This window comes from Diadema antillarum, unplaced genomic scaffold (genome assembly GCF_040938485.1).
Source record: "Diadema antillarum isolate AM-2024a unplaced genomic scaffold, OU_Dant_1.0 seq00000546_RagTag, whole genome shotgun sequence".
NCBI classification, from domain to species: Eukaryota; Metazoa; Echinodermata; class Echinoidea; order Diadematoida; family Diadematidae; genus Diadema; species Diadema antillarum.
The window spans coordinates 1,191,894-1,219,419 of NW_027271492.1; the positions used below are offsets into that span (position 1 = coordinate 1,191,894).

The window sequence follows — 27,526 nt, forward strand, 5'->3', positions numbered from 1 at the left end:
ATTCTCTGAAACATAAGTTAAGAATGTAAATAAACCATATACCTTCATTTTATCTCCACACAAAAATTACTGTAAATTGTATACAACTAAATTAAATATATCATATTCTTGGCTTTACGCTCTCTCCTCTTTATTTTTCCCTCTTTTTTTTTTTTTTTGCTATTTTGGTTATTGATGAGAATATTTACCATTTGTAACATCATCATATATTCATTTGTGTCTTCTGCCAATGTACCCTATTTCAAAAATCAAGATAAATACTTAGGCACCAACTTGATTTTGCTAAAAAAAAATATCATGTTTTAATGTAACAAAGAGAAAAATAAAATGTAGCATTTTCCAAAGGTATAAATGTAGGAGATAAAAGTTCTCACCTGGGCTACACTTTATGAAAAACAAAGTGGACATTTCACTTTATGTACAACCTCCTAAGCTACATAAAACAGATATATACATATAGAGCCACATATGAAAGTCTTCTTTTAAACAATCTTAAAGCAACACACTGCCCAGATATGGATGAGTGTAAACACACATCACGGAGGCATGGGATGCTACCTGATCTTGTTCATACGAGCTGGATGGTTGAAATGACAAAGATTTTTTTCTGTGTTTAAAGTTAACACAAAAGGTTTACATTTGGCACGTGCAAGACAGAACTTCGGGTTAAAAGCAACGACACCAAAACAAGTCCATGAATCATCTCCAAAGGATAGTTCTAATATCTGTGTTTTTTCCCTTTGTAATTCATCCAATGCTTAATAGGAACAATTACTGAGCATTCTAAATGGGAATGAGCTACGGGAGGAAAAAAAAAAAATGTGTGTTGCTTCTGGGCCAAATTTTACATTTATTTGCAAATGCTAGGGTCTCCTCATTGTTTGTATCTCTATTTAGTTTAACTCACTGACTGCTTGATCTTATTGCAGTCTTGGACTTACAACTCATCTATCTTACAACTCATATGTAACAATCCAGACCGCAACTCGCTAAACCTACAAGTACATCATTTAATTCGACAATTTGCACAGGAAGAACTGAGTGACTTCAAAACTGAAGAGAAATGACAAGATTTGTAGAAATGTGACTTGATGCTACAAACTCTTACATGTATATCTCAGCTTGAGAGCATTACCCAGGGTGATAAGCAAATTATTGCCTAGTTTTGAGTCCTTTTCTCTACTAACACACCCAGGATTCACTCTCAATCGTCATGGAAACCAGAGGAAGGGAGAGAGACTGGTTCTCTTTAGTCGCCCAGTCTCTGGTCAGAAGCTTCCTGCTTGACTGCCACACTGGCCGCCGCTCCCTCCAGCCTCTGGCTGGGGCCAGGGTTGAGGCCGGGGCTGTCCTTGTTGAGGTCAGTTGCGGTCAGCGGGCCCGAGAGGATCTTGATCTTGTCCGGACTGACTTTAGTGGCGAACTGGAGGAGGGACTTGTAGCGGCGGTGGAGTTCGTCCAGAGCTTCTCGCTGTTTGGCATTCTCCGAAGCCAGCTTTTCAACCTGCCATGCCAAACACACCCAGAGAACGTCTGCATGTTTAAATCTTGAATACATCGCCTTATTTGCCTTCAAAACTATGAGAAGTTTTGCTGGCTGCTACATTGGGAATCATAAGCAAATTGTGAACAAGTATGCAAAAATTCAAACGCTTCCAAAGGTCCCTGGTTATATTCAAACAAGTGATTCTAGTTCTTGCATGTGTTTGCAGAGCAAATTATTGCATGAATTATTGAGTTTGTATCTCTACTATAATCACACCCTAAAATCACCCTCAATCGTCATCGAAACCACAGGAATGGAGAGATGGGCTCTCTTTAGTAACCCAGTCCCTGACGAGCAAGATGACGAAGTTCTCAAATTTTTGTCTGATTTCAATGACACTGCAAATGTTCTCTCTGTTTGATTTGACTCCATTCACAATCAGTCAAGTGGTAAAGATCCCCCTCCCTCTACTCACCTCCATCTTGAGCCTCTCCTGTTCTCCTTCCAACGACTCCTTCTGCGTCACGCGCTTCTCGCGACAGTTGGCGGCATAGCCACGGTTCTTCAGCGTGCGTCGCCGCTGCTTCAGCTGGAGAATCTGCTCCTTGGGAAGGCCGCGTAGCCGCCGGTTCAGCTCACGCACCGAGAAGCTCATGAGCTCGCGATCATTGATGACCTGCTCTGGGGGCTGGGGCGAGATCTCCTGACGCATCTGTGATGGGAGAAATGACATTACATAAAAGAAACAGTGCATTACAACTCAAATCCAAACATCTGCTTGATTCCTCATTCTGCTTTTACATTAATATCGTATAAGATTATTTGGTTCCTCACTTGATAGCTAGGAGAAAGCAAACTTTAGTTACTGTATGAGTATGCCCAATCGCACAATGTGATCATACTCAACCTGTGCAAGGGGGAAACAAACAAAAATGTCCTTCTTTTTCTGACTATTGGTGACAAGAGCATTTGAGAATATATCATATGGAGGGAGAAAAAAGAGATTGTGCTGTAAAACCACTAAAGACATGGCAAAGGGTCTGACAAATTGAACATTTAGATAAATTTTGTAGAAAAAGAAGCAACGGCTACAATGTCACATGATACATATGTACATTGAATCACATGACCAGTACCCGTATATGAAGAGAACCCGGGAAAAGGTTATCCATGTACGTGCACATTTGGTTGGTAGGCATTTGTAAACATCAAACACACAGGCAGACACACACACACACACACACACACACACACACACTCATTCATACTTGCATACCATCATCAAGAAGTTCACCTACAAATTGCAAGTGTACACTTGACTGAGGAAAGCAGCCATATCAAGTAACTGTAAAAACGCTATCACGCAATCAGACAGCTGTATGATATAGGTATCAAACAGATACCAGCACCTGCTGGTTCGATCCAAACTATAGCGACACGCCCTATAGAGACGTCTCAGCCTAGCACAGTATATGCAGAGGTTTTCTTTCCCATGAACCATATGCAAAACAGTCAACATTTTCTCACAGGACTTTGGAACAAAAAACTATATTGAGAGATAAATTGTACATCTGTAGTCGGTTGTTCAATTAATTGCTTGCGACGCTCTTTGTAGAGATAATCAAATTGTCAGTAATGCTTTGCCAGCATCGATGACTCAGCATAAAATTTGTAGTTCATTATTAATAATTTTTTTTTTTTCATGACTGGCAAGCTTATTTTGAAGACAAACAGGTTACCGTACACTATAAATCTCAACAGTGATAAATTTTGCTTGGTCAGAGTTTTTGCTCAAATTTCCTCTGGTCTCACGTTGCATCTCAATTTTCTCTCAAGGTATCAAAATATATAAATTTCTCTGTGGTTCATGATTAATTACTGTATAAGCTGTTATTTTCATGGGGTTTAATTTTTTTGCAAATTTCGTGCATCACAGTTGGATCATGAATGTAACAACACGCGAAAATGTCGCCATGCACAAGGGTATCCCAACAATGCATTTAAAGATATCGTTGGTGTTAAATTGCGAAAACAACATCTCACAAAAACGTCTGTGACCTCCTAATTTGCGAAAATATCTGTGCACGAAAATAACAGCTTGTACAGTAGATGATTAATATACTGTTTCACAAGGAAAGAAAATGCCTGCATTTCTAATATTACAAGGCATCTCACAACATCTCACTGCCACTGTTATACACATACATCAAACTGTATACTTGTAGAAAAGTTATACCATTATTTTACACTGCCTATCTATCACTGTGCAAAAAAAAACTCTGGCTTAAATGAAGTGATGAAGTACAATTACAAGAGTTTGGTAAAAACTGTGTAAATTGTCGTTAAGAGCAACGTCTGCACTTATTTCCAGCACAGCCTCAAATTTGAGCTGCAGATGTCTCAGTGAAACTTTATGTTACCGGCAAAAACTCATTTCAGTAAGAAAATACACTGAACTTTAAACTTGATACAGATGATGTTGCAACCCACATTGTACACACAGTGTTTTGATTTGAAACACTAATTCAAAGAACATGTGTTACACGCTTGTCATTTGATTACTGGTTACAAGCATGACATTAACTGAGAATGAGAAAGGGCACAATACACTTAGATACGCATAATTTACTTGTACGTTGGTTGTTTGCGTTCACCCCAGTGGTCGTCTGCGTTGCCACAGTAACCAGATGCCATCCCGGTGTTAAGGGCGGGACAGGGAGCGGGGCGAACGCAAGCGGTCGTCGGTCTGTTGGAAATTACTGAATATACAATGCACACATCCCGTCAGTTTATGTCAATGGCACTCGCTACAAAATTGGCTGAGGTATACCTATCTCACACTCCCATTCTCAATTAAATTTCCTTTGTAACCTGAGAAAGCTTCAGCTATGACTCCAATCCACAACAATTTACCTCATCAAATATCCCACAGTATCTATCTGCCACTGCAAAACTTGTCAGAGGCTCTCAACAAAATACATGCACAGCACTACGGGCTCCACCGTGAACCATAAGGGGGGGATTTCACTTGGGACTACACTCAATGTTGATGCAATCCACCACATGTTGGTTGCTTAGGACTACACACCATGCATTTCTGAAAGTAAAAACCTTTGTAAAAGTCCCCTTGCAAGCCTGCAACATTTTGCAATTTGGTTCTTTGCTTCAGTTTCACTTTAACTTCTTGAACAAGGTTGGGGGAATGGTCACAAGATAATCAAGCACCCTTTAGGTGTGCAAACATAGCTCTGAACGTAATTTGCTTTTGAGTATCTTAACATCAGAAGGTTGTCGAGATATTTGTAGATATTACATACACACTACGTGTATGTAAGCTCAGGGTTGGTGATAATCTGGTACCACTGGCAGACTTTGCACTGTTGCGGTCTGCCTTAATTCAACAGAGGCTTGCCTCTGATTAGACTTTTGATTACTACTGCACTGATCAATGACCATGCAGTGCAAGGTGACACACCTATTGCGTAATAGTATCAGCGTTTATCATCACTAATTTGGTAGTCAAAATACATTTGGTCAGACAATTGCACATTAAAAAAAAACTATGGCTGCCCAGTTGGGAGATATCAACAGGGGGACAATGTTATTTTGAGTGTGAGCAGCATATCAAATCAAGCAAGACAGTTGAGCAGGGTTGGACAAATAACAGAAATAACATGATGGCCAGATAAATTGCCTTCAGAACATTTTTTTTTTCTTTCATGTCGACATCAAAACCGTAGCAAACCACAGCCTCATGACAAAGGCCTTCCTAAAATACTTTCTGTATGGTTTGTAAAATCAGACCTTGCATATCTTTCTTTTTCTTGAATGGAACATTATTTCATCTCTCAGCTCAAGGCATACAGTGTATTTGATGTGACTATCTGTTTTACTTCTTCCAAACACACGTAAACAGCACAGCAAATATCAAAGCAAAAAAGCTTATTCATCAATGTGCAAAGTAAATGCAGAAAACCATACAACACATTTCACATTTCTCAAGATTGCTGTAGTAATCAGCCTATAGGATGTCATGTTTTTAAACAAAAATAGACATTCACGTTGTCATTTCTTAAAAAAAAAAAAAAATTCCTGCCTTCTTTATTCAAAATCAGATTTTCACTAATATATTGCTCCACAAATGACTGCCTTCACTCAAAACAAACTTCCCACTGCAATGAATTCTCCTCAATAGAGTGAAATCCAGCCTTTATTTACTCATCTTCTTATCGTGAAAAAGATATGTGAAACTCTTCTTGATAGCTTTCAGCTTGTTTCAAGTGACAGAGACTGTGATCCACAATCACATATCATTGTCACATTTGCCACGTTTCAGGCAAAACCTTTTACATGCATTGCAAATGCTACTCTATACAAGTACATAGTACAATATATTCAATGATTGTTCATTTCTGTGAAAGTTTCACTTGGAACATTCAGGAAGGATAAGCAAGTTTCCCTTCTGACTTCCTGATATCGAGAGTTGCAAAAGGTAACATGAACAGTTCTACTTGTATCTCTCTGTCAGTATGTCTGTTTATATCTTTCTTTCTGCCTTTCTTTATCAACAGACCTCAGCAAAACACATCCTAATTTCCGTCAATGCCTTGAGAGGAAAGAGAAGGCACTTTACAACTTCCTTATGACTTAATATGGACAAAGAGTGATTTAACAAACATCTACTCTGATTTTTTTTAAAGCTTCTTTGATACTGTGGAGCAAAGATGAAAACATGTAGTGCAATAATCATTGACAAAGTTTGGACATGCGAACAAGGGGTGGTGGAGTATTTTATGGAGGGTGGGGTGGGGATGGGCAGCAGCAAATGAGCTACATTTTGGTGATGATTTCAACAAGTGATGGAGGGATGGATGAATTGATGAGATACTTCTGAGCTGTGTTACTGTAGATCTTGATTTGAGAAAGCAAAGCGTGAAATGCAAGATATTGTGGTCACATTCGTACATGTATGTAGGGCCTACATTACATCTGTTTCATCTTCAGCCAATGCTTGGTGATTGAGCGACAATTAGTGGTAATGAAGCATGCTATTCATTGGTGGAACATTACCAAACACAGAACAGCAAAGGATAAAGACATCATTTTTTTTATCGAACAATGAAGGACAATGATAACATTGTAAGCTTCTTTATTGCACGACTTTATCATTCAATTATAGGTTTCAATGGAGTTGACGACGTCATGCTCTCACAATTTCTTATTCATTTCATATACAGTTAGAAAAGAAAAAAAATAATCTCATCTATTTCAGCTATATGAATATAAAACTTATCTTAAAACCACCCAGAAAAAAAAATAAGTCTGATATATCCTGGTATGGGAACATGCTTTTACTTTTATTTAACAGCTACAAATAACAAATTTTTTCAAACTTCTACATGTATATAACACGATACATGAAAAACTGTGATGGTATGACATCACCGACTCACTCATTAGAATATTCATAAGGACTGGTCAAGAAATGTTTTCCAAAAAATTGTGAAATTTCAAAATGGATATCTTCCTGGTTTCTTATCCAATTTTGTCATTTTTGAATCATTCTTAATAGGGAATATTTTTTTTTTCTCTTTCTTTTGAAGTTTATTTATTTTGGGGGTGGATGCAGAGTTGCACTGGAATTAGAATTTTTAGATTTTCAAAGCACGTTAAGACTTGTCAGTCCTGATAATACTGTTAGTTTCAAAATAAAGGGAAACAAGAAAGGTTTGGGCAACAGCAGCAAAATTATGACTTGATGACCTAGATGCAAGTATATATCAGCCAGGAAATATTAGTGAAATTATGAGGGCTATCAGGCAATAAATACTTATATATTTTCTGCTTGAAGTTTCCTGCTAACCAAATCAAAGCAATAAAATCAGTACAACATCAATCATGGTTAATCAAAGATTTTGAATGTAAAAGATTGTGATATATTATGTAATCACAGCCTAATGCATGCAGTTGGTGATTCAGTCTTGTTATATCACACTGACTTGTGCAGGGAATTCACATCAATTATAATTCTTCACGCTCAAAGAAAATAAACCCTTGGAACTGTTTACTAATGTTGTACGTGTGTTGCTCATTTCATTGAATTGAACGCAGAACAGAATGGAACTGCAAGAATTGTTTAATTGAAGTCTTAACCCAATGAAGACGAGTCCTGAGAATATTTGGGCAGGTGTCTATGGGAAATGCCTGTTGTAGCAATATCAGCCTGTCCTCAACGGGTTAATGTTCTGAGGCATGAGGAAGGAGAGAAAAAGGATGCTGATTGTAAAACTTGAAAGACAATTTTTCTCCGGGGGAAGCGGGTGACAGGGGGCCCACTGGGGAGCAATTGGTCCACTAATCCCTTCAAACAACCAACGACCCGTCCTTTCTCTAGCTCCTTCTGAATGGGAGCAAACAGGGTCGGAAGAGATCTTATCGATCCTGGCCTTTACCCATTCCACCTTTCTTCCCAGCTTTTGCCCCCCTCCCCTTTCCTTTCTCTACCGTAGCAGAACGGGAGACAGGATATGACAAATAAAACTGAGAAAAAATAAACAATGCAGAGAAATATATATGGGTTGCACCATGGCATGGGCAATGTCACAGGAGACTTGCACATGTCAGATGTGACTAAAGATGCCCCCAGCTTCCCTCAAAATTCTGCAAAAATGGAGACAGAAATACACCCAAGTATCATATGAATCAGAAGTTATATAGCAGAGATATTGGACTACTTGACAACAGGGAGTATCAAAACTTTCAACCACACATGAGCATTACGTCTTACTATAAACTGAATATGACATCCAATAGCAGTCAATGTCTTTCAACTTTCACAGAAAAACAAAAAACAACTAGAAATGTCGCTATGGCGACTGGTATGCCTCCGCCATAATGCATGATTCTCCTAATAGGTCTAAATAGTACATGTGGACAATGTGAGATTACATTTTCACAAAATTGGCAAAATGTTAAAATGACAGGTTTGTCACAAATGTGTTGAATGCTCACCTTCCATGACCTAGGTGTAATTGGATGAATAGGAGAGCATGTATTTGGGATTTACGGACTTTAACTTGACTTTGACCCATTATGTTTATGCATTGAGTAATTTTCAAGGTATGGAGAAAAAGTGCACTTTCTGTATTGAATAGTAAATTGTTACCATTTTCATCTGGCCTTTGACCCTAAAATTCATAAGATAATCACTGTCAGGCAGAAGATGCATAAATATGTAGTACGTTTCAAGATAACTTGAGCCACTTCAGAGATATGGAGGAAAAACTTAGTTCAGCACTTTCACTTGATCTTTGACCTTTTGACCTTTGAGGCAAAAACAAAAGAAAAAAAAAACTTTCCAGAGAATCTCTATTAGGTTAAACATGCATACACCTAGTGTAAAAAAAAAAAATCCTGCTGGCATTGCACAAACATGAGGAAATATTTAGTAAAATTTTGAAGTGTTGCCCTTGACCTTTGACCCCTGACCTTTGACCCCATGAACCCTTAATTCTCTAGATAACGACTGCCAGTCAGTACATGTATATATATTATGTTCCATGAAGAGACCTTGAACAATTTCCAAGGTACAGAGAAAAAAGGTGAAGTTTTAATATTTTTACTTGACCTTTTGACCTTTGACCTTTGACCTCATGACCCAAACTTTCACAAGAGAATCTTAATTGGGTAATACATGTATACGCTAAGTTTCAAGAAAATATCTTCAGGCATTGCATAGTTATGATGGAAATAGTGAGATTTTATGTATTTGACCATGACCTTTTGACCTTTGACCTTGAGCATGTGCACCCAAAAGTTGATAGGCACAACTTCACCCCCTAATACACATACATGCCAAGTTTCATTAGGATACCTCAAAACGTTTTGATAGTTACCTTGTCCACAAAATTTCATTACGGACGGAAGGACGGACGGAAGGACGGACGGACGGACGGAAGGACGGACGGACGGACGGACGGACGGACGGACGGACAAGCCGAAAACATAATGCCTCCGGCACCACTTCGTGGCGGAGGCATAAAAACAGAAACCTAGTATATACTCTGGTTGAAGAGTAGATAATCTCATAATCAATCGCAGGGACTGTGAAAACCTAAACCTATTCGGCCATTGCCGCTGGGGGAAGGGTGATGATTTTATTGTGACGTCAAACTTCCGGGTCCTACTCTTTTTCCCTTGCAGGGAACGCCCCTTTTTGACTCAACAGGAAAGGTCCTGGGAAACGAGACATATTGTGAAAGTAATTGACACTAGGTTGTCATACTCTGCTGATCCAAAACAAACAAACAAACAAACAAATGATAATATAATGAGAGAAAAAGTTGAAGGCAAAAACCATATTTTGGTTGAATATGTAAGAAACTTGCATGGATTGAGCATGCTTATAATTACTACAACTTACAAAACCAGGTTCAAAAATCTACAAAAAATATCACTTTCATATTATTATGAGGAAAAATATATTAGAGCTGTAAAAGAATTTACAGTTGGTAACTCTACTGAGAGAAATAGAAAAAAATGACAGATGAAATGAGCACACATAATTTATTTCTTTTAGTAGATTAAAGCAAAAATGTGTTCTTTCAAAACAGTCAATTATTAGCAATATTTCAAGGTGTGCTATAATGCTGCAACACACAAGAAATTATAAAATTAAGAAAAAAAAATGATCTTCAACAATTTACATTTCTGATTTTAATACAGTGTCCCCTGGAAACTCAGTTTGTCATCCTTGCACCCTTTTGTATGACTATCTCTTCCTGCAGAACATTCACATAAAGTTGTAGCTCATAATCGTGAAGTTGTAGCTTAGTTTGAATTATATCCAAACTCATCGCATTTTGAAATCCATCCCAATTTGCTCTCACGGTAGATCACATACATGGTCTCAAAAATAGTCTTAAAAGCTTACAGTCATAAATCAGTGCAAGAAGGGGGAGAGAGAGTGGAAGGCACTTCCATGCAAGTAGGTCCTACATGTAAATGTATCTATTTCTTTATCCCCCCTCCCAAACAGGGGGTGGGGACAAAGTCGAGAGCTAGTCTTCACATACTATTTCCAGACCCACGCATTTTGCACAATAAAGATGACTGTGGGAACAGAAGGACTTCTAAAGGCAAGAAAGCCAGTTTCATAGTGGGTGCAGGGGAGATACGGCACGTCAGCATACAGTGATAAACTCACCGGCTGTGCAGCTCTTGGGGGGGAAATACAAACCGGGCCGTCTTGAAATGGAAGGAAGCCCAGGCTGATGGCGAAATTTGTCATACAACATTCAGCCGTGAGTCAATTCCTGTGAGAGGCTGCGACGCAAACCTGACTTTCAGCCAGCTCCTAATCTAATTTCGACTTCAGAAACTACAATAATTGCTCTATCCCGGCTGCACTTCCCCATTTTCATGGGGAATTCAAATACAAATTCTCTTTCTCCCTTCCAATGGGGTAGAAAGACAACTTCCGTCACCTATGTCCTTGCCCTTTTCACATTTCGATGGACAGCTCCACAACATACCGTGTAATTAAAATCTCCTCAAAGTCTGCTTTCAAGATCTGCTTTTAAAGTGTCTTTTTTATATGTCATACATGCCAATCATTAACAAGCTCACTTTCTATTGGCTAGTGTGCATGCTATCCCAAAGCCCGATGCCCACTGTGCGACCTGAGCCTGCGAGCTGGTGGCAAGCTGGTGCGAGCTGTATGGGGCGCCAAGTATCGCATGGCCTATTTCGTTATGAAATCAGTCATTTCGTAATGAAACAGGCCATGCCATACTTGGCGCCCTATACAGCTCGCACCAGCTTGCCACCAGCTCGCAGGCTCAGGTCGCACAGTGGGCATTGGGCTTTACTCTGGCCATGGAGCTGTAGCTCCATGCTTTTAAGCTAATTTTCAACATAAGGTGTCAAAAATCATGAGTACTCGGTGCAGTGTTGAGAAAGAGACCAACATTATGAAGCAAGCTTGCAAGTGGGTCTCTGTGTCACTGTAATCCCAGGTTTAATCACAAAGTATAATAAAGAATGCTAACAATAATAACAATAAAATAAGGTTATAAGAATACTAGAAATAATGCTTGTAACAGAAGTCATAATCATAACGAAATAAAAAAAATAACAAAAACAACAATGAGAGCTGGTATACCTTTGGAATACTGCACTACACACCTAAACAGAAACAAGCTGAATTTGAGCAATGCCACTGAATCACGTGTTGAAAGTATGGACTGTGCCAGCCAGCCAACCCACCAGTTACACAATGAGTGGACTATGAACCGAACCATCAACCCTAAAAGCCCCCCCCCCCCCTCCCATATTACCTCTCTTCATGTGCTAGCTTGGGTAGATCCTGTAGTGCCAATGTCAATGTAGCTGCTGGCATGGAAGAGGCTGATTGGGCAAACCTGATTGTCCTACGCTGGAGGCTGCGGCACGTGTTGACACGGACGGCGTCAAATACCATGAGGTGACATTGTGCGGTCTAATAAATGCCCACATAGGACAAGGACCAATATCTGGGTGCGATACGTGTTCTGCTGAGTCATCAGTTTCTGTTTCTCAAATACCTGTACGACTGCACGTTCTCCACCAATATCCCCTCCACTCCCCTTTTTCTTTGTTTGCATTGCTGTTCAGGTATTTTGATGACAAACCAATGTAGTTTCAGGTTCTGCACATCATAAAGCATGATTGTAAAAGCACTGATCAATATTCAAGTGCATACACACGTTCAAGCCATTAACTCTGTTCTCACTGTCATCCCATAATTCAGCAAAGAGTACAATTATGTACTGCCAACCCTAATCAATGTTTCAAGTTTTGCTAGGCACAATTTTAGTTAAACTCCCTCACATGATCTAGGTTTGAATTAGCACTATACATGTTTGAATCCACTTGATTTTAACTGATTTCAATCAATTTCAATGCTTAAAAGCAAACAACTGCCGGGCTTCATTCATTCAAGTGTATGGCACAATGAGATATATGTGCCGGGATGATACTGTTGCTGACTTTTACTAGTCACCTGGGGCGAACCACGAGGGATCGGCATCATTTGCCTGTTTTCTTGTGTGGGTAGGTAGGGGGACCACTTCACCGGGTTTGCAATGAATGAATGAAGTGGGATCTTTCACGTGCGTGACTTGTTGGTATCTCACTCAACTCAATCCACTCCCGAAAATTGTCTTACAAGCCCCACTTCATGAAATTTCATGCTCACAAAGTATGCGTATGCAGTAATTAATGTTACCACTATTGATCCCAAAAATGTGTGTGTGTGTGTGTGTGTGTGTGTGTGTGTGTGTGTGTGTGCTATAATGTATAGTGATAAGCAATTTTTCTTAGAGGTGCTTCTTATCATATTGGAAGGTATTGCAGCTAATAGGCTTTACAGTTCAAAGAACCCTAATCTTATTATTATTATCATTATTATTTTGTGTGTGTGCAGTACAAAAGTACATTATATTTCATAGCAGCCCCATCCAAAAATCTTGTGTAGCATATTTTTTATCTGAAAAAAAGAACAATTTTGCCTTCAGGTTTGCATGCACATTCTTATTTGTCTGTTAAGGCAGGGCATTAAGATTTATTGTATTTCAAATCACTCCAGTTTTTTTTTTCCTCCATACAGGCACATAATATTACATTGTTATCAAAATAGCAATCACGGGTAATTCTTAAAGAAAACAAAAAGAACACAAAACAACAGCATGGAGGTATAGAATTTTCCTCCCAAGAGTAAAGCTTAATATACAGACACAAGACACTGCCAGATTTCCAGCTTCAACAGAAATAATTGCAGCTTCCTTTGCGCAGTTTCAGACGCAGCTTGACAAACCCCAGTTTGGGCTCAAAAAACATTTCAATATCATCGCAACTCGCTGTCAGAAGTCCTTAAATCAGCGCCAGAGAGTGCTAATTAAAGCCGGAAGACCTCGGTCGGCAGGAAAACCCACGTGGCTGGCTGGCGAAGTGCATGTGCTCACAGCGCCCTCTGTTCCAATGGCAAATTCCTCCCCTCCCCCTCCCCCGATCCCAATCCCCATTCTAGTACTTCTACTCTGAATTTAGCCTTTTTTTAAATTCCCAAATGCCATTGTCGGAGAAAACAATTCATAATGAGCGAAGCGAGAAGGAGGGAGATGCACCAGCAAAAGGTTTTTCTTCTTTTTCTACTTCTTCTTCTAGATCCGTGAATGCAATTATTATTCATGGGCCTGGAAAAAGTCTATTAAACCAGCAAGCCATTGTTACTTAATAAATTGGTTAGTCACAATGGAAACGATAGATTCACCCAACAGCTATCAATGCAAATTTATGTCTACAGTTCTATGCTTATTGTTAAAAAATTCTTCATTGAATACAGCTTCTGTTGATCGGCTGTCATTTTTTTGCTGCTTAAGACTAGGAGCATATAATACAATAATTTGTGGCTGCTAAGCTCCAAAATCGCAGATACATGTAGGTCTCTATTTCTTAAGACACTCTGGTCAGTGGCTTGTCTCATGTGACAATACTCTGTTTGCTTCTGTTACAATTACTTCACGGGTACGGCATTTCACAAAGCAACATTCAGATTCTGCAGTGCACTGAGAGTTTAAAACATAGCAAGTGCTGAGCTCTGAGCTTTTGTAGGCCCCTTGTTGACTTTTCATTTTGCGGAAAGAGAAATTGTAGAAAACACCAAGTTGATCTGATGGCCATTTTTTCCCACTCAGATCATGTTTGAGGATAAGTTTTTCTTTTCTGTGTTTGACAGCCTTAATGGAATATTTTGTTTTGCTTTGTTTTCATTTTCCTTCTGTTTTTAAAAGCTCACCTCCCCTTGCAGTGCATTGGCAACTGTAGACTGGAATCATTCTTCAACCAGCCACCCTGCATGCTTCTGCTGATCAGTAGTGACTCACTTTAGCACCCAGCCAAAAATAAACGTTATCAAATGAACATGTGCACATAGACAATCTGCCTGAAAATAGTGCCATCACGCATAACAGTAGCTGAAATCTCTGCATCTCTACACATACCAATGCGCAATTTCTCTGAAGAGAAATGACTCTGATATGCCTCACTGAGTTATAATAGCCTTCCTAATAAATCCACTTCAAATCCTGCTGTCATAACGAAGACTTATCACAAATTTTAAAACTCTAATACAAATTTCTTACTTACATCCAAAATATCAGAATCATGAAACTTTCCTGAGGAAGATGAAATGTGCTCTCTTATTTGCATAATTTATAAATTACAATATTCATTCTGGAAAACATTTATGGTATTTCAGTGTGGGTAGGAAGATAATTAACATGTCTGAACTGGACATGCCTTTCTTGCAGATTCTCCAAATTCAAAATAATTGGGTTGAGCCAACTGATGACACCTGTGTAAAGTTAATAGTTGACCGATAGCCTGTCGATTCTCATATCAATATCATTATTACAAGGCCCATAAATGTGACCCTATCCCCATCCTACCAAATCCCTCCCTCTCCCCCCCCCCCCCCCCCATTTTCCCTGGACCCCTCTCCTAAACTCACCAGCTATGAGACGTACCTGACTCTCTCCACTCCATGGCCTGTAGAGGAAGCTCTAATTCAACCCTCATCAAGGCAGCGTGCTCCCTTTTTTTCGGTAGCAAAGAATGTCTGCTATTAAGACTCTGGAATGGGGATAATGCTCACTCTGGAGGGATTGGATTGCAGGCAAATTTGACTGATTTCCCGTTTGTCACAGCAATGAGGGAGCCACAGCTGTGTGGAGGATATCAGGGGAAACAAACTGACTGGGCCGGGGAGCACTTTGTGTCAGATATCGGGAGACGCTCGTTAGCCCGCTCTGTGCGGATGACTGCAGGGTTTCATTACCGAATATCGTACACACAGAACGTCGCTTTATACATCACTTAAAAACAACACGTCGGCTTGCAACAAGTGTAATGCAATGTACGGATGTCTTGCATTCAACACAATGGACATGGTGAGACACTTCTTGCAGTTTTAGATGAATCAAAGTCAGGATTGGAAATGATGAAATATAGACAGTGCTCAATTGCACAAATGTAGATCACTTTTTAGGGACTGACTCAAAAATACCATAAGATTTTGAACACAGGCACAATGAACGCAAGTTTGAGCTTCAAAATGATAGCCACTGTGTATGTACTGTGATGTGAACACATTTTTACATGCTCATGAGTCAGACTCTGATTTAGGAAATTAGTATGAAATATGGTCATCCATTCATATCAGCCACATGAAATACACATAAATGTATGTTTCACAATGGGAATGCTGTACATGCAGCAAAATCATCTACTGTAAAAGTGGAAATTTTCGCGCATTTCGCGCAACCAGAAACTAGCGCGAAAATAAAAGCATGCAAATATTTTTGCTTGCTGTGTGTTCCAGTAGTTGATGTCTTGATTCCGCGGAATAAAAAACATGCTAAACTCTTCTTACCCGGCCGAGCGCTAAAAATTAGTCGCGCGAAAGTATGCACTTTCACAGTACATGTATTTACTGTTGTGGACATGAAAACACGGCAGGAATAAATTCTGATAATTAAGCTTGTGATAATCATACTTTGGATAACAATAGATTGTCAAGAAGCATGGATGTAAGTCAATAAATGACATTACAGGCAGAAAATCAGAGATGGGTATACATTATCATCAGGCATCATGAGAGATACATATGTTTCATAATATTTTTCTTTCATACAGACCTAACATTAGACACATAATAATATGTAAATATATGCATGGCATGGTGGAAGGATGTATGTAATATGTGAATTGTTATGAAGATCAATGACATTGCCACTGGATGAAAAAATTACAATCATGTACCGTGAATTGACATTAAGACAGCTTAATCCCTGCAACAAAGCACAATTCATTTGACTTGTTCTGAAATACAACGTACTGGTACATTTACCCCTCACTCACCTTTTTGCGCTTACAATTGCTACTACTTTGTACGTGCCATTCTGTAAAAGTTTGATTGATAATATAGCTAATGTTACATTGATAGTTTGAAAACAGCTCACAATAAAATCAATACAGTGCTTGCATTCTGGGAAATACGCAAAGGTATACGAAGCCAAACAAAACAAAACAAAAAAGTTTTCGTTGTTGCTTTTTGTATGAAACAGATTTGAAGAAAGTAAAAAATAGAATGATCTTGTTTAAACATGTTCAGGCTGTTAGCATTCTTCTGATTCCACAGTATAATTACTGAGTATTATTACAGGAAACTCTTGTATTTCACTTTTGATGGATTGCTCTGCAATTTCACCATCTAACCAAAAGAATGTTATATAGAATTAGATCCATTGAATACAGAAATAATTCAGACTACTAGTATATGAGGAAGCACAGAAAACGTATTACACTTTAGGAAATGACTCATGAAGTATTGAACTTGTTCCTGTGATCTACTTGCAGTAGACACAAAAAATTCATCAGAATTTTCGAAGCGAAAATGCTTATTCTCTGTCAAGCATTTAATACAAAATTTGAGATAAAAATGGAATCAGATTTCAGACGGTCCGTATAGACTGGCTGTTTTATACAACTTCTGCAAATGGTACAGAATTTATATCGTGTAAACACATTGGTATCAGCATATCATGTTAGGCTACTACGATTCACAAGCTAAAATTACATTATATTAGCATTTATTGAAAACAGACAATTATCGAGATAATATTATATTCTAAATGTCATGAAGGGATTAAAAAAAAAGGTTTGAATCAAATAAGCAAAGCTCCACTCCGCATATTTTGCCAAGTGAGTATCACTGTTCATTAGAACCTGACCAAGTCTTAGACCAGCCATCTCTTCACAGACGATGTCTAAAAAATGCTAACAACCCAAACAGCGTGAGAACTCTTGACGAGAGAGTCTCACAGGAATGATGCTGAAGCTAAGTTTATGATGTGAAGGTCATTACCTTGAGGTTGGTGGGACCTGCCTTACGCACCATGGTGGCATTGGCGTCAAACAGCACAGGACTCAGGGGGAAGAAACGGCACGGTGATGAGAACGGCTGCTGCTGCTGGTGGTGGTGCTGCTGCTGCTGTAGCAGCCCCTGCTGAACACCCTGGGACTGGGAGGGGAGGCAGGGCCCCTGGCTCGTCGACGACAATGACAATGGCTGGAGACTAGTAGGCCCTTGATCGGCAAAGGGGCCAAAGTGGTGGAACCTCACAGGGGCACTCCTACTATTCGTGACAAATGGCAACGGTGTTGTCGGGAACTGCGGCTGGGGCTGGGGCTGCTCCTCTTCCTCGTGCCAAGCTGTTAATGAAGTTCAGGATGTAGAGAGAGAGAAGGGGGGAGAGAGAGAACAGGGGAAACATGTGAAGGAAAGGGAATGGAAAGACGTGACACACGAGGGAGCTGTGCGGCGGCCTATTAGCGGCAGTCTGAAGGATATCTGATGGAAAGGATTGTGTCAACACAGGACCGCCAGACTGCCAGGCAAGGCTGAAAAGTGCTGACTAGACTGTTTAGCCACTCTATGCCTTGCTGCGGCTGCCTGCCGAATGGCTTGTTTACTGAATGTGTTCACGCCTCTGCCATGCAATTGTAGGCATGGAGTTAAAATATGTTCTTCAGGATTCTGTGCAAGGATCCAACATGCCTTCTGGTTCAAAGGTTGAGTTATGTGAACAGTCTGTGTCCTTCTGGCTTGCGGCTTAAGTCACAATAAAGTAAATGAGGAAGATTATACAAAGTGCTACAGTTCAGTCTATATCAGAAATATTCTGACAATAAATCAAATCAAGAGTGAGACCTTTTGATTCAACATTGTCTGTACTCCTTCATCCTGCAGCTGGCAGCATTACCTGCTTTTAGACAGCAACATTTCAATCTGCACTTCTTTAAAAATTACCAGATGAATTAGAGAAAAAAAGTTTTCCCTTTATTAAAAGGCAATGATGAAGAGCAATTACACAACTTCTACACACAAAAATATGCACGTACTTGAGTCATGACAGTTCAAGCTAAAATATTGCCTCACTAAAATCAATCCTCAAAAGCTCTTATCTCTGTCAATTCTAAGCATTATGACATACTTTGGGTACATCATATTTTGAGGTGTTAGAATACTTCTTTTAAAAAAAAAAAACAATTTTTAAGATCATTTTCCTAAAATACAATTAGCATGTACAACTATTTCAAAAACAAGTTTTGCATTTATCCCCCAAAATCACTCAATTGACTTTAGAAAAAAAAAACAAAGTTTCTGTTACTGTACCTACATTGTGTGAATACTTACAAAGTCTGCCTAACAGATCACTCATGTCAGACACCGTGAGAATCATGATGGAATTTTCACTATCTTTTTCTCTACCTCCACTCAACTCCCCTTGGATATGTGTACAGCTTTCACTGAAACTTCATCATGTTACAGCCTTCTTATAGTCTTTTTAAGTTTCATATGCAACAAAATGCCTTGCAACGGGAAAAGAAAACTGACGTCAAGTTCTGACATATGATAACTTTCTCCCTTAATCAAAAGAACAAAACAGAGCACACACACACACACACACACACTTACATGCACACATAGCCTACCACTTGTTCTGTGACAGTTTTATTACCTCATCGGTGAACAAGCAATACTGCTTCCATACCAGAAAAGGGGACAAACAATGGACCAATGAGAGTTCAAAACTGCTTTCCTTATTTGGGGAAAGTACGTTCGGGATCCCACTTCCTGTACGACTTTGCATGAACAACAATCAATAACTTCCGCACCAATGTTTTATCTCTTCATGAGCTCAAGCCGTCCTTTATTTTTTGTAGGTTTTTTTTCTCTCTCTCTCCCTAGGTACTACACAGTTTTTCTTGATTTTTTGTTGTGTGTGTGTGTGTGTGTGTGTGTGTGTGTGTGTGTCTGTGTGTGTGTGTGTGTGTGTGTGTGTGTGTGTGTGTGTGTGTGTGTACTTTCTCTACTCCGTTGATGTACAAGGTGGGTGATAAATGAATGAAAGGAGACAAAATGGAGGATTGAAGAGAGGGAAAAAAGACTGACTGCATGGACCAGGAAGAAGTGTGAGCTTACAGGAAGATATCAGGGTAGTTGGGGGGGGGGGGGGGGGGGTGGGGGGGAAGTAGAGGGGAGTAGACAACATGGGAAGTCAGCCAAGGATATAGTGCATACCATGACACATCTACTGGAGATACATGATAGGGCCTACTCAAGATGTTTGTTCATCTTTGTGTGATTGCCATTGTATATATCTGTATGTGTATCTGTTGTGTGTATGTGTGTGGGTATATATACATGCTTAATTTGAGGGAAAGTTTGTGGAGAACAAGGCAAAAAGTAAGATAAAATTTTCCCGCTGCAATCACACCCTCACTGTGAAGGATTCTAATTGTGACAGAAGCAAAGGGGGGGGGGGGGTAAAGGTTTTGTTTGTTTGTTTGTTTGTTTGGTAAGGTCTTGCTCGCTCTGGAGTACTTACTAAAAATGGGTACTACTCATATTGGAACCATTTTATGCTGACTAGGCAATTCTTGCCTCAATGCTGAACTTTACTCAACACTTGCTATAACTTGGTAAGGCATGTCAACCACTTCCGTGATGCAAAATCATGTGTGTGCCTCTATACATAGACTACCGGTACCCTCCAAACTCGGTGTGAATAAATATAGACAATTGTGTAAACCACAGACACCGAGAGCTCGAAGACCAGGATTAAATTATAGCTACCTATTGTTATCATTTCATTGAACTAACATTGAATTGTACACAAATCATCCCAAGCTTTTCATTTTTGATGTACAATAAATAAGAACAAGCTAACAATATGTAGTATACAGCGCACATACTGGTATACTTTGTATCAAGATATTGTGGTCATGCAATAATTTTAATAGCACTGATGACTTATAGGGAAAAGAGGTTACCAACTTTGCTAAACCATCTAGCAATGACATAGGTCCTACTTTATTTCCATCTTCTTCTTTTTTTTTTGTACTAACTACTGATAGGCAAGTTAAGGGATGATGACATCATCCCCTCTTCAAACTTGCAAGCGTTGCTAAAATTACAGGAAGCTTTAAAGGGACTGTACAGTACTACACATGTAGTTAAGGCGGGGATTCAGGTTTATAACATTCCTAAGTGAGATAATGAGAAACCTCTTAAATGAAATATGGAATCTTTGAGCATGTAATTTCAGAAAGGATTCAACGTTTATTTGATGAAAATTGGTTTTCAAATGGCTGAGATACCCAAAAAAGTGATAATAATTAAAGGCGACAGGCCAAACCTTTTATTAGGATCTCTTTGTTTCACCTTGTTGTTGGATATCTCAGCCATTTCAAAACCGATTTTCATCAAATAAACTTTTGATACCCCTTAAAATTGCATGTTCTTTGACATCTCATAGAGTGGTTTCTCAATATCTCGCAAAACGTTAAAAGCTAAATCCTCACCTCAACCAGAACTGTACACACCCTTTAAAGTTTGTATGTCCCTCTTCCACCCTGAAAATAAGATTCCTTTCATAAAGCTGGTATGTTGCAGAGGTAGGTAATTCAGACCTACCTCAGAAAAATACAACTGGAAACTTCTTTATGATGGAAGGGGAAACAACTTAAGATTTCCAGTGAATTTATTCGAAAACCCCTGAAAAAAAAATTAAACTGCAATTCTCCATACAAAAGGGGAGTGTATTCTTAAGTGACTGGGGGTTGACTTGGTAAATCTTTTCTTTAAAAAAGGGAAAAAATCTGAGGCGTATTACTGTGAGATTTCATACTCAATGTTGGGAGACATTATTCTTTAACCATGTTCTTTATTATTCTTTTAACCATTAAATGTAGATTGGAAATTAAACAGAAAGACTTATTTCATATTTTCTGCAACATTCCAAAGAAATCTTACATCGAAATCTCAGTTGAAGGAGCAGCACAAAATAAGACTAGGAACTCAAATTAATACCTGAAACACTTTTACAAATTATGTGTTTTTTACACAGAGAAAGAGAGAAGCAAAGATTCTCACAGAGCTCACTCAACACTAAAAGATGGCATGTAGTTTACATTAAAGGGATAGTACAGTATTGGTGGAGATGAGAATTGGGCTTTTAAGTTTTTGCAAGATACCAAGAAAACACTTATGAAATAATACAGAGCATACCATTTTAAGAGTAATTCAAAGTTTATTTGATGAAAATCGGGTTTAGAATGATTGAAACATCCAAAAACAAAGTAAAACAAAGCGATCGTAATAAAGTGTGGGTCCCACACTTTATTACAATCTCTATGTTTTGGATATCTCATCCATTTCAAAACCAATTTTCATCAAATAAACGTTGGATTCCTCATGGAATCACATGCTCTTTCATATTTCAGAAGAGGTCATTATCTCACCAATAGATGATAGAAACATGAAATTAGGTCTCAACCAAAACTATGCGATCCCTTTAATGATGTTATCATGTAAATATGACTTTTAAGTGCCAACTGGTGCAATGATAAAGGGTATCACATTAATCCACTTGAAAATAAATGTGAAGTGTGAATGTCTTTAAAACAGCATAACAATTTCTCACAGGTGTTGTTCTTGTTTCACTGCAATTATTTTCATCTGGTGTGCATAAACAAATTCTATTCAATCATATTACTGGTTAAAAGATTGCCATATTTTCAAGAAAGAATTCATACCAAGAGTACTGCCGTAGGTAGGTATGTGTTAAACTTTACTATACAATGGAATACTTTTACCAAGACTTGAAATGCGACGCTTTACTTTTACTTCAATATACTACAGTGGTATATCTTTCCTTTAACTTGACTGATGTGTACTAATCTATTAATGTTTCCATGTGAGGAATGCAATGGAATGAGTGTAAAAATAATATATAGTGTTCTGACGTTTTATTAGCGGGATGCAAATCTCATGGTTTGTATCAAGATTCGAATCCACAGAAATCTTGAGATTATTTAGGAATTTTTTAAAATTTGAGAAATACAAAAAAACATTAATTCTAAGTATGGAAAGTGTGGTAATGCTGGGGCACAATAGTCTCGACACTTTTTTATCCCGTCATTCTCAAAACACACCGAACAAGAGTGCACTAATCACAAGGGCAAGAGTCGCCATTTCAGCAGATTTCAGGCATGCACTGTTTGGTTGACAAATAATTGCGATCGGCAATTAGTGGGATAGTTTGTCCATTTGATCTTGCACAAAAAAAACTTGGTATTTGAGCAATCCCACAATAACTATTCCCCTTTTGACTATTGATATTTGAGCTCTGATACTAAAAGTTCTTCAGATTTGCTTCCTTGTGTATATTATATATTTTCTTGATTAAACTAAGTGTAAGAGATAGTATAGATAACATTGAGTTCATTCAGTTGGCGGATATTTCGTTATATCACATCAAACATCAATTTAGGCAGTAAAACAGGCATAGAAAATGGGACATTTCAAGTGTCAGAAATCTAATCAGCATTCTAAAAAAAATCAGCTATAAAACCAAATCCAGAAGAGTTCCATTGTACAAAATGTCCATGTTGTACCTTCACTTTTGTGAACATGGTGATCCAAGGTCCAACAGAAAGAAAAGATGGTCCTAACCTACCTTTTCACATTTCAATTATGACAGAACACATATTTGGCTACATGAAAATAATAAAATTGCATTTAATTAACAAAACTTAATTTGCAGTCTGAATGTCCCACTAAATGGGTCCCACTAATTGTGAGACTAAAACCACTTGGATCACGACTGACATCCCACTATTTTGTCTGTGTAAAGAACATTATGTACAGTCTTGTCAGCGGGTGAGGTATTCCCCGAGAGTAGAGTGTTAAGAAAGAGACAATTAATTTCTGCTGTCCTTGTCCGGAATGTCATGAAATTAATACTACACTGGCAGATACGCCATGCTCAAGCATAAAACATCTTTAAAAAAGACTTACAGAATTGTGAAGACGGTGAGGCCGAGGGCTGAAACATTTCAATGGATGAAACGAACTTTAACTGGAGGAACAATATCTTGTGAGGTATTCCCTAAGGATGTCGTGTGAGGAGAGTACCAATTCCTGTGTCCTTGTCATACAGGTAACATCCTCAGCTATGAATGATCACTGATTAAATTTGACCCTTACCTACGGTAGATTCATGCAATACTGCTTGATGTGTCTTCCAATCTGGGTAGGCCACTATCATGACTATGTTTCATTTGAAAAATCTAAATTTAGGGTTTTAGTCAATCATTTTGGCTATTTACCCTGCATCGATCTAAAACAAAGGCAGACAAAAGCTGTATCAAGTAACCTAGCCCACAATGTACCGTAGAAGTGCTGTGTCATTAAGAGCAGAAAAAAAAAAACACACACACACACAAATTTGTACATCAACAAATAAAAGACAAGAAAACTGATACAGTCAACAATCTAATAGACAAAATATCATGATGTACTGATTTTATTTCATACACTTACACTTTATATACGGAGTGAGGCAAGTAAACTTTTCACTCCTTAACTTTCTAAATCTTGCTTTATTTTACAATGAACTGGGTACAAGTACAGGTGTACGTATAGATAGATGGTTTATATTTCTTTAGGCATTCAACATTACACGACACCTTTTGGACACTTACACTATGGAGCCTATATGGCTGGAAACTGCTGAACAGAATTGTGTGTTTTAGCTTTGCACGAGTGTCTAATAGAGCAATTAGAATATAGAACTGAAAATATGAGTAATATCAATACTTAACAGTGTATATATACATGTATTTTTTTTTCTAAATTTATGTGTGCTATAAACTAAATTGGTGTCTGAATTTTGTAGAGTCGGCACTTGCATTCAACCCCCTGTAGGCTACATTTAGTCACAGCATTGGCACATATTTTATTTTTCTTTTGTGTTTTTGAGGATACCATCATACTCCGAGCTTGCGATCAGCAAAAAAAAATTCTCGCAACAAAACAGCATGTTTCTCGATTTTTAGCACTTATTCGGCAAACCCTGATTCTTAACACTGGATTTACTAAGCGCGCTTTGGAAAGTTTGCACCGATTCTGCATTTTTGATGGCAAAATTTGGGATTTTGGATGGATTGTTGAAGGTGACTTAGTACCGACTTTCCTGTCGTGAACCACAGTGCCAGTAAGTGAAATGGGGGAAATTCCAGAAATCCGGTTTTGCTTCATATAAATTAGCATATTGGTGCATATATATGAGCCTCCAGCGGCTCTCCCTTAGAGATTATGCATTTCAGCCCAAAGGGCTGAAATTCGTCTTTCCCGTTATCTACCCCCAAAAAGCCCGGGAACGGAACAGCTGTCAAAAAGTAGGTTGACCACATTTTTTAAATGAAAATTGAGTGGTTTCGGAGGAAAACTGCTCTAAATCAAGATAACTCGAGTAAATCGACGATAAAGAAAATCAAGCCGACTTTGATGGAAATATTTTAAACGTGATGACGTCATCACAGCTGGCAGCCCTTCTTCCTTCCACTCTTTTCAACACAAGTCATTCACGATCAATCACACTACACTAGTTTAGCAAGGCAGTGTGTATACCGACGCGTATTGTCAAGAGACAATTGCGCGCTCAACTGCCATACATACAGTACACTGTACTAGTAAACATGCGCGCGTTCTGCAGACTCAATACGCGCTACCACTGCCACACGTCCGCATAAGGTGTACTGTTGTTTTGACTGCATAGAGTCAACATGGTGGGCTGTCAAGCGCACCCACACAGTGCGCATTAAAGCTCTACTGTAAGCTAGCACCAGCAATTAGATAAGTGATTGTTTTTCTCGTCTCACCTAAATTTCTATCGCTTTCTAGGATACGGACTATCCTCAACTCCTAAAAACGTGAGTATATAGAACTACATCGTAAATTCTGGTAAATTTTAACGGCTAGTCTAGACTAGCATTGTCAGGATCTAGAACTACATTATCATCGCTATCGGGGGACACCCCCAAAACCTCCGAAAACCACGTAGGAAAACCACACTTTCACCACACAGACCAAAGAAAACACACATAAACAAATGCCATCGTCGTCAGCCGAATCACGGACCATATCGCAAATTGGATTAATATTTTTGATGGTTGCTATCGGCAAGCCTAATTATGCTCTTTTCAGAGCGATTTGCGCTATCCATGATTGGTTGCCTGTATTCTGTAAATTACCCATGAAATGATGTGATGCTGTGACAATAGAATTTGCTGGCTTCTCATTTAGTGATAAGTGGCTGGATAGAGTAGAAGAAAACTGGTGGTGATACTCTAGATCTAGACTAGTAGTACTAGAGTAAAATATCCCGTTTGCGGCAGTTTAAGCATTGTTAAGGGTTTTTCCAACTTGTAAACAAATCAGGCAAATTATTTTCAACCATTTCATATATCATAGACAGGATTATTCATTAACGCGATTGTTTTCATAAAAGAAATTTACCATTGACCAACGCAGTTTTCATGATTTACCAGGGCAAAACCCGGCACAATTTTTGCCGATAAGGGCGATATGCGACGTACTATTTCTGCTTGCGGCACGACGTACAATCCCTATGCAATACGCGCGTGCTCCTCGATCTTTAGCTGAACGCCTTCACATGTCTCGTGAACATTGCGTACGCGCCAATTCCCATTGCGAAAGCACGTGAAAATAGCGGGCGCACATGCATTGGCCGCAAACAAGATCGCAATTCTGGCGATGTTGTTGATGTCTATCTCGTGTTTTTCTGAATTTTTTCGATGGTAACATCCACTTTCCGAACAAAAATGGCGGCCCACATCGGCTCGCGAAAGTTCTATTTTATGTGAGGATATGTTTTCAAAATCCATGAGCATCGGGAAAACGGCAAAAAATCAAGTTTCTTGGACCATTATTTCTTAATTGTTATGTTAAGAAGTACCGAAAATTCTATTTTGGATGCGATATGTTGTCATTTAGGTGAGAAAATTTCACTTTCGTCAGAGATTGTGCCCATTTTATCACTTGGTTTTTGTTGATTGCTAGTGTGTTAGTCTATGTGTAGTGTGCATGTAACAGTGCAATGCTGTGTTTAGCGGTATATTGTATCGTGTATGTTGTACCTGCCGCGAACGGCTGCACGGCCGCTTACTGCCGCAGTTACTCTAGTAAGATAGAGTAGAATTTAAGTTAGACCTATGACATGTAATTGGCAAAACAAATTGTGTAAGTATGATGAAGATGACATTTTGATGTGGCTTCATTTTATTACTCAAAGAAGATATAGACTGTCTAATTATAAATAGGTATTCTATATGTTTATTTTTATCTTCCCAGTCAAAGAAGGGATATGACTGATACCGGTATTTGGCAGACACCAGGAATCAGGATGTTTTATCAGAGGATTCAGACTCAGAGTCAGACATCATTCGGCCCATCGGATCCACCCACCCACCAACCTTATAAAGTTCTGACAGTGTGACACTGAGGATGACACTAAATTTTAACTTCACTAGATCTAGACTCTACTTACTTTGTTGACAGACAGATACAGCCACAGCACAGTTTAATTTAGCAAATTAATAACTGAACAATTTTCATTAATTTCGACGTCACCTTTTCTCTGATCATGAAAACCGGATATATTATTTGCTTGGCTGCACTTCCACTTTACATAGTCATGCCGAACTAACCTGTCGTGTTACATGTTATCTTCCATGTAAATACAGCTGATGCGCAGACGCACTTCCGTATTCGCTGGTGGTTCTCTCACCCGGAAGTTTCCCGTGCGATGACTAAGCACTCTCGATCCAAAGCATAGACTATAAAGTACAAGTTGCGTGTTCATGCGAGCACCATGGACCTACGAGAGCGACGGTCGCAACTACCGAGTATACAGTGCAGTATAACAGCATGACTGCAAAGGGCGAAAGCCATGTTCAAGCAACAACAGCATAAACAGACTCTTTCAAGAGTGATTACAGTATTTAGTTGTGAAAAGAAATGACATGAAAGTACCATATACCGCAAACAGGGGGGCATACTCACCGGTAATA

At 38.8% G+C, this 27,526-nt stretch overlaps 1 protein-coding gene across 4 annotated transcripts; it reads right to left on the minus strand.

The window, feature by feature from the left end:
• Nucleotides 1-918: 918 nt before the first annotated feature.
• Nucleotides 919-27,257, minus strand: LOC139734740 (transcription factor MafK-like). Of its 4 annotated transcripts, XM_071645535.1 has the most exons (4): nucleotides 27,164-27,257; nucleotides 17,451-17,797; nucleotides 1,962-2,198; nucleotides 919-1,504 (listed from the first exon to the last, which is right to left on the minus strand). In XM_071645535.1, exons 2-4 carry the CDS (start codon nucleotides 17,481-17,483, stop codon nucleotides 1,250-1,252), a joined length of 525 nt encoding a protein of 174 aa, XP_071501636.1. In that variant the 5' UTR covers nucleotides 17,484-17,797; nucleotides 27,164-27,257; the 3' UTR covers nucleotides 919-1,249. The 4 variants fall into 4 exon arrangements, with proteins under 4 accessions (XP_071501636.1, XP_071501635.1, XP_071501638.1 ...); XM_071645534.1 differs by lacking the exon at nucleotides 27,164-27,257 and having other exon boundaries at nucleotides 17,451-17,910; XM_071645537.1 differs by lacking the exons at nucleotides 17,451-17,797; nucleotides 27,164-27,257 and adding an exon at nucleotides 11,824-11,969.
• Between the last annotated feature and the right edge of the window lie 269 nt (nucleotides 27,258-27,526).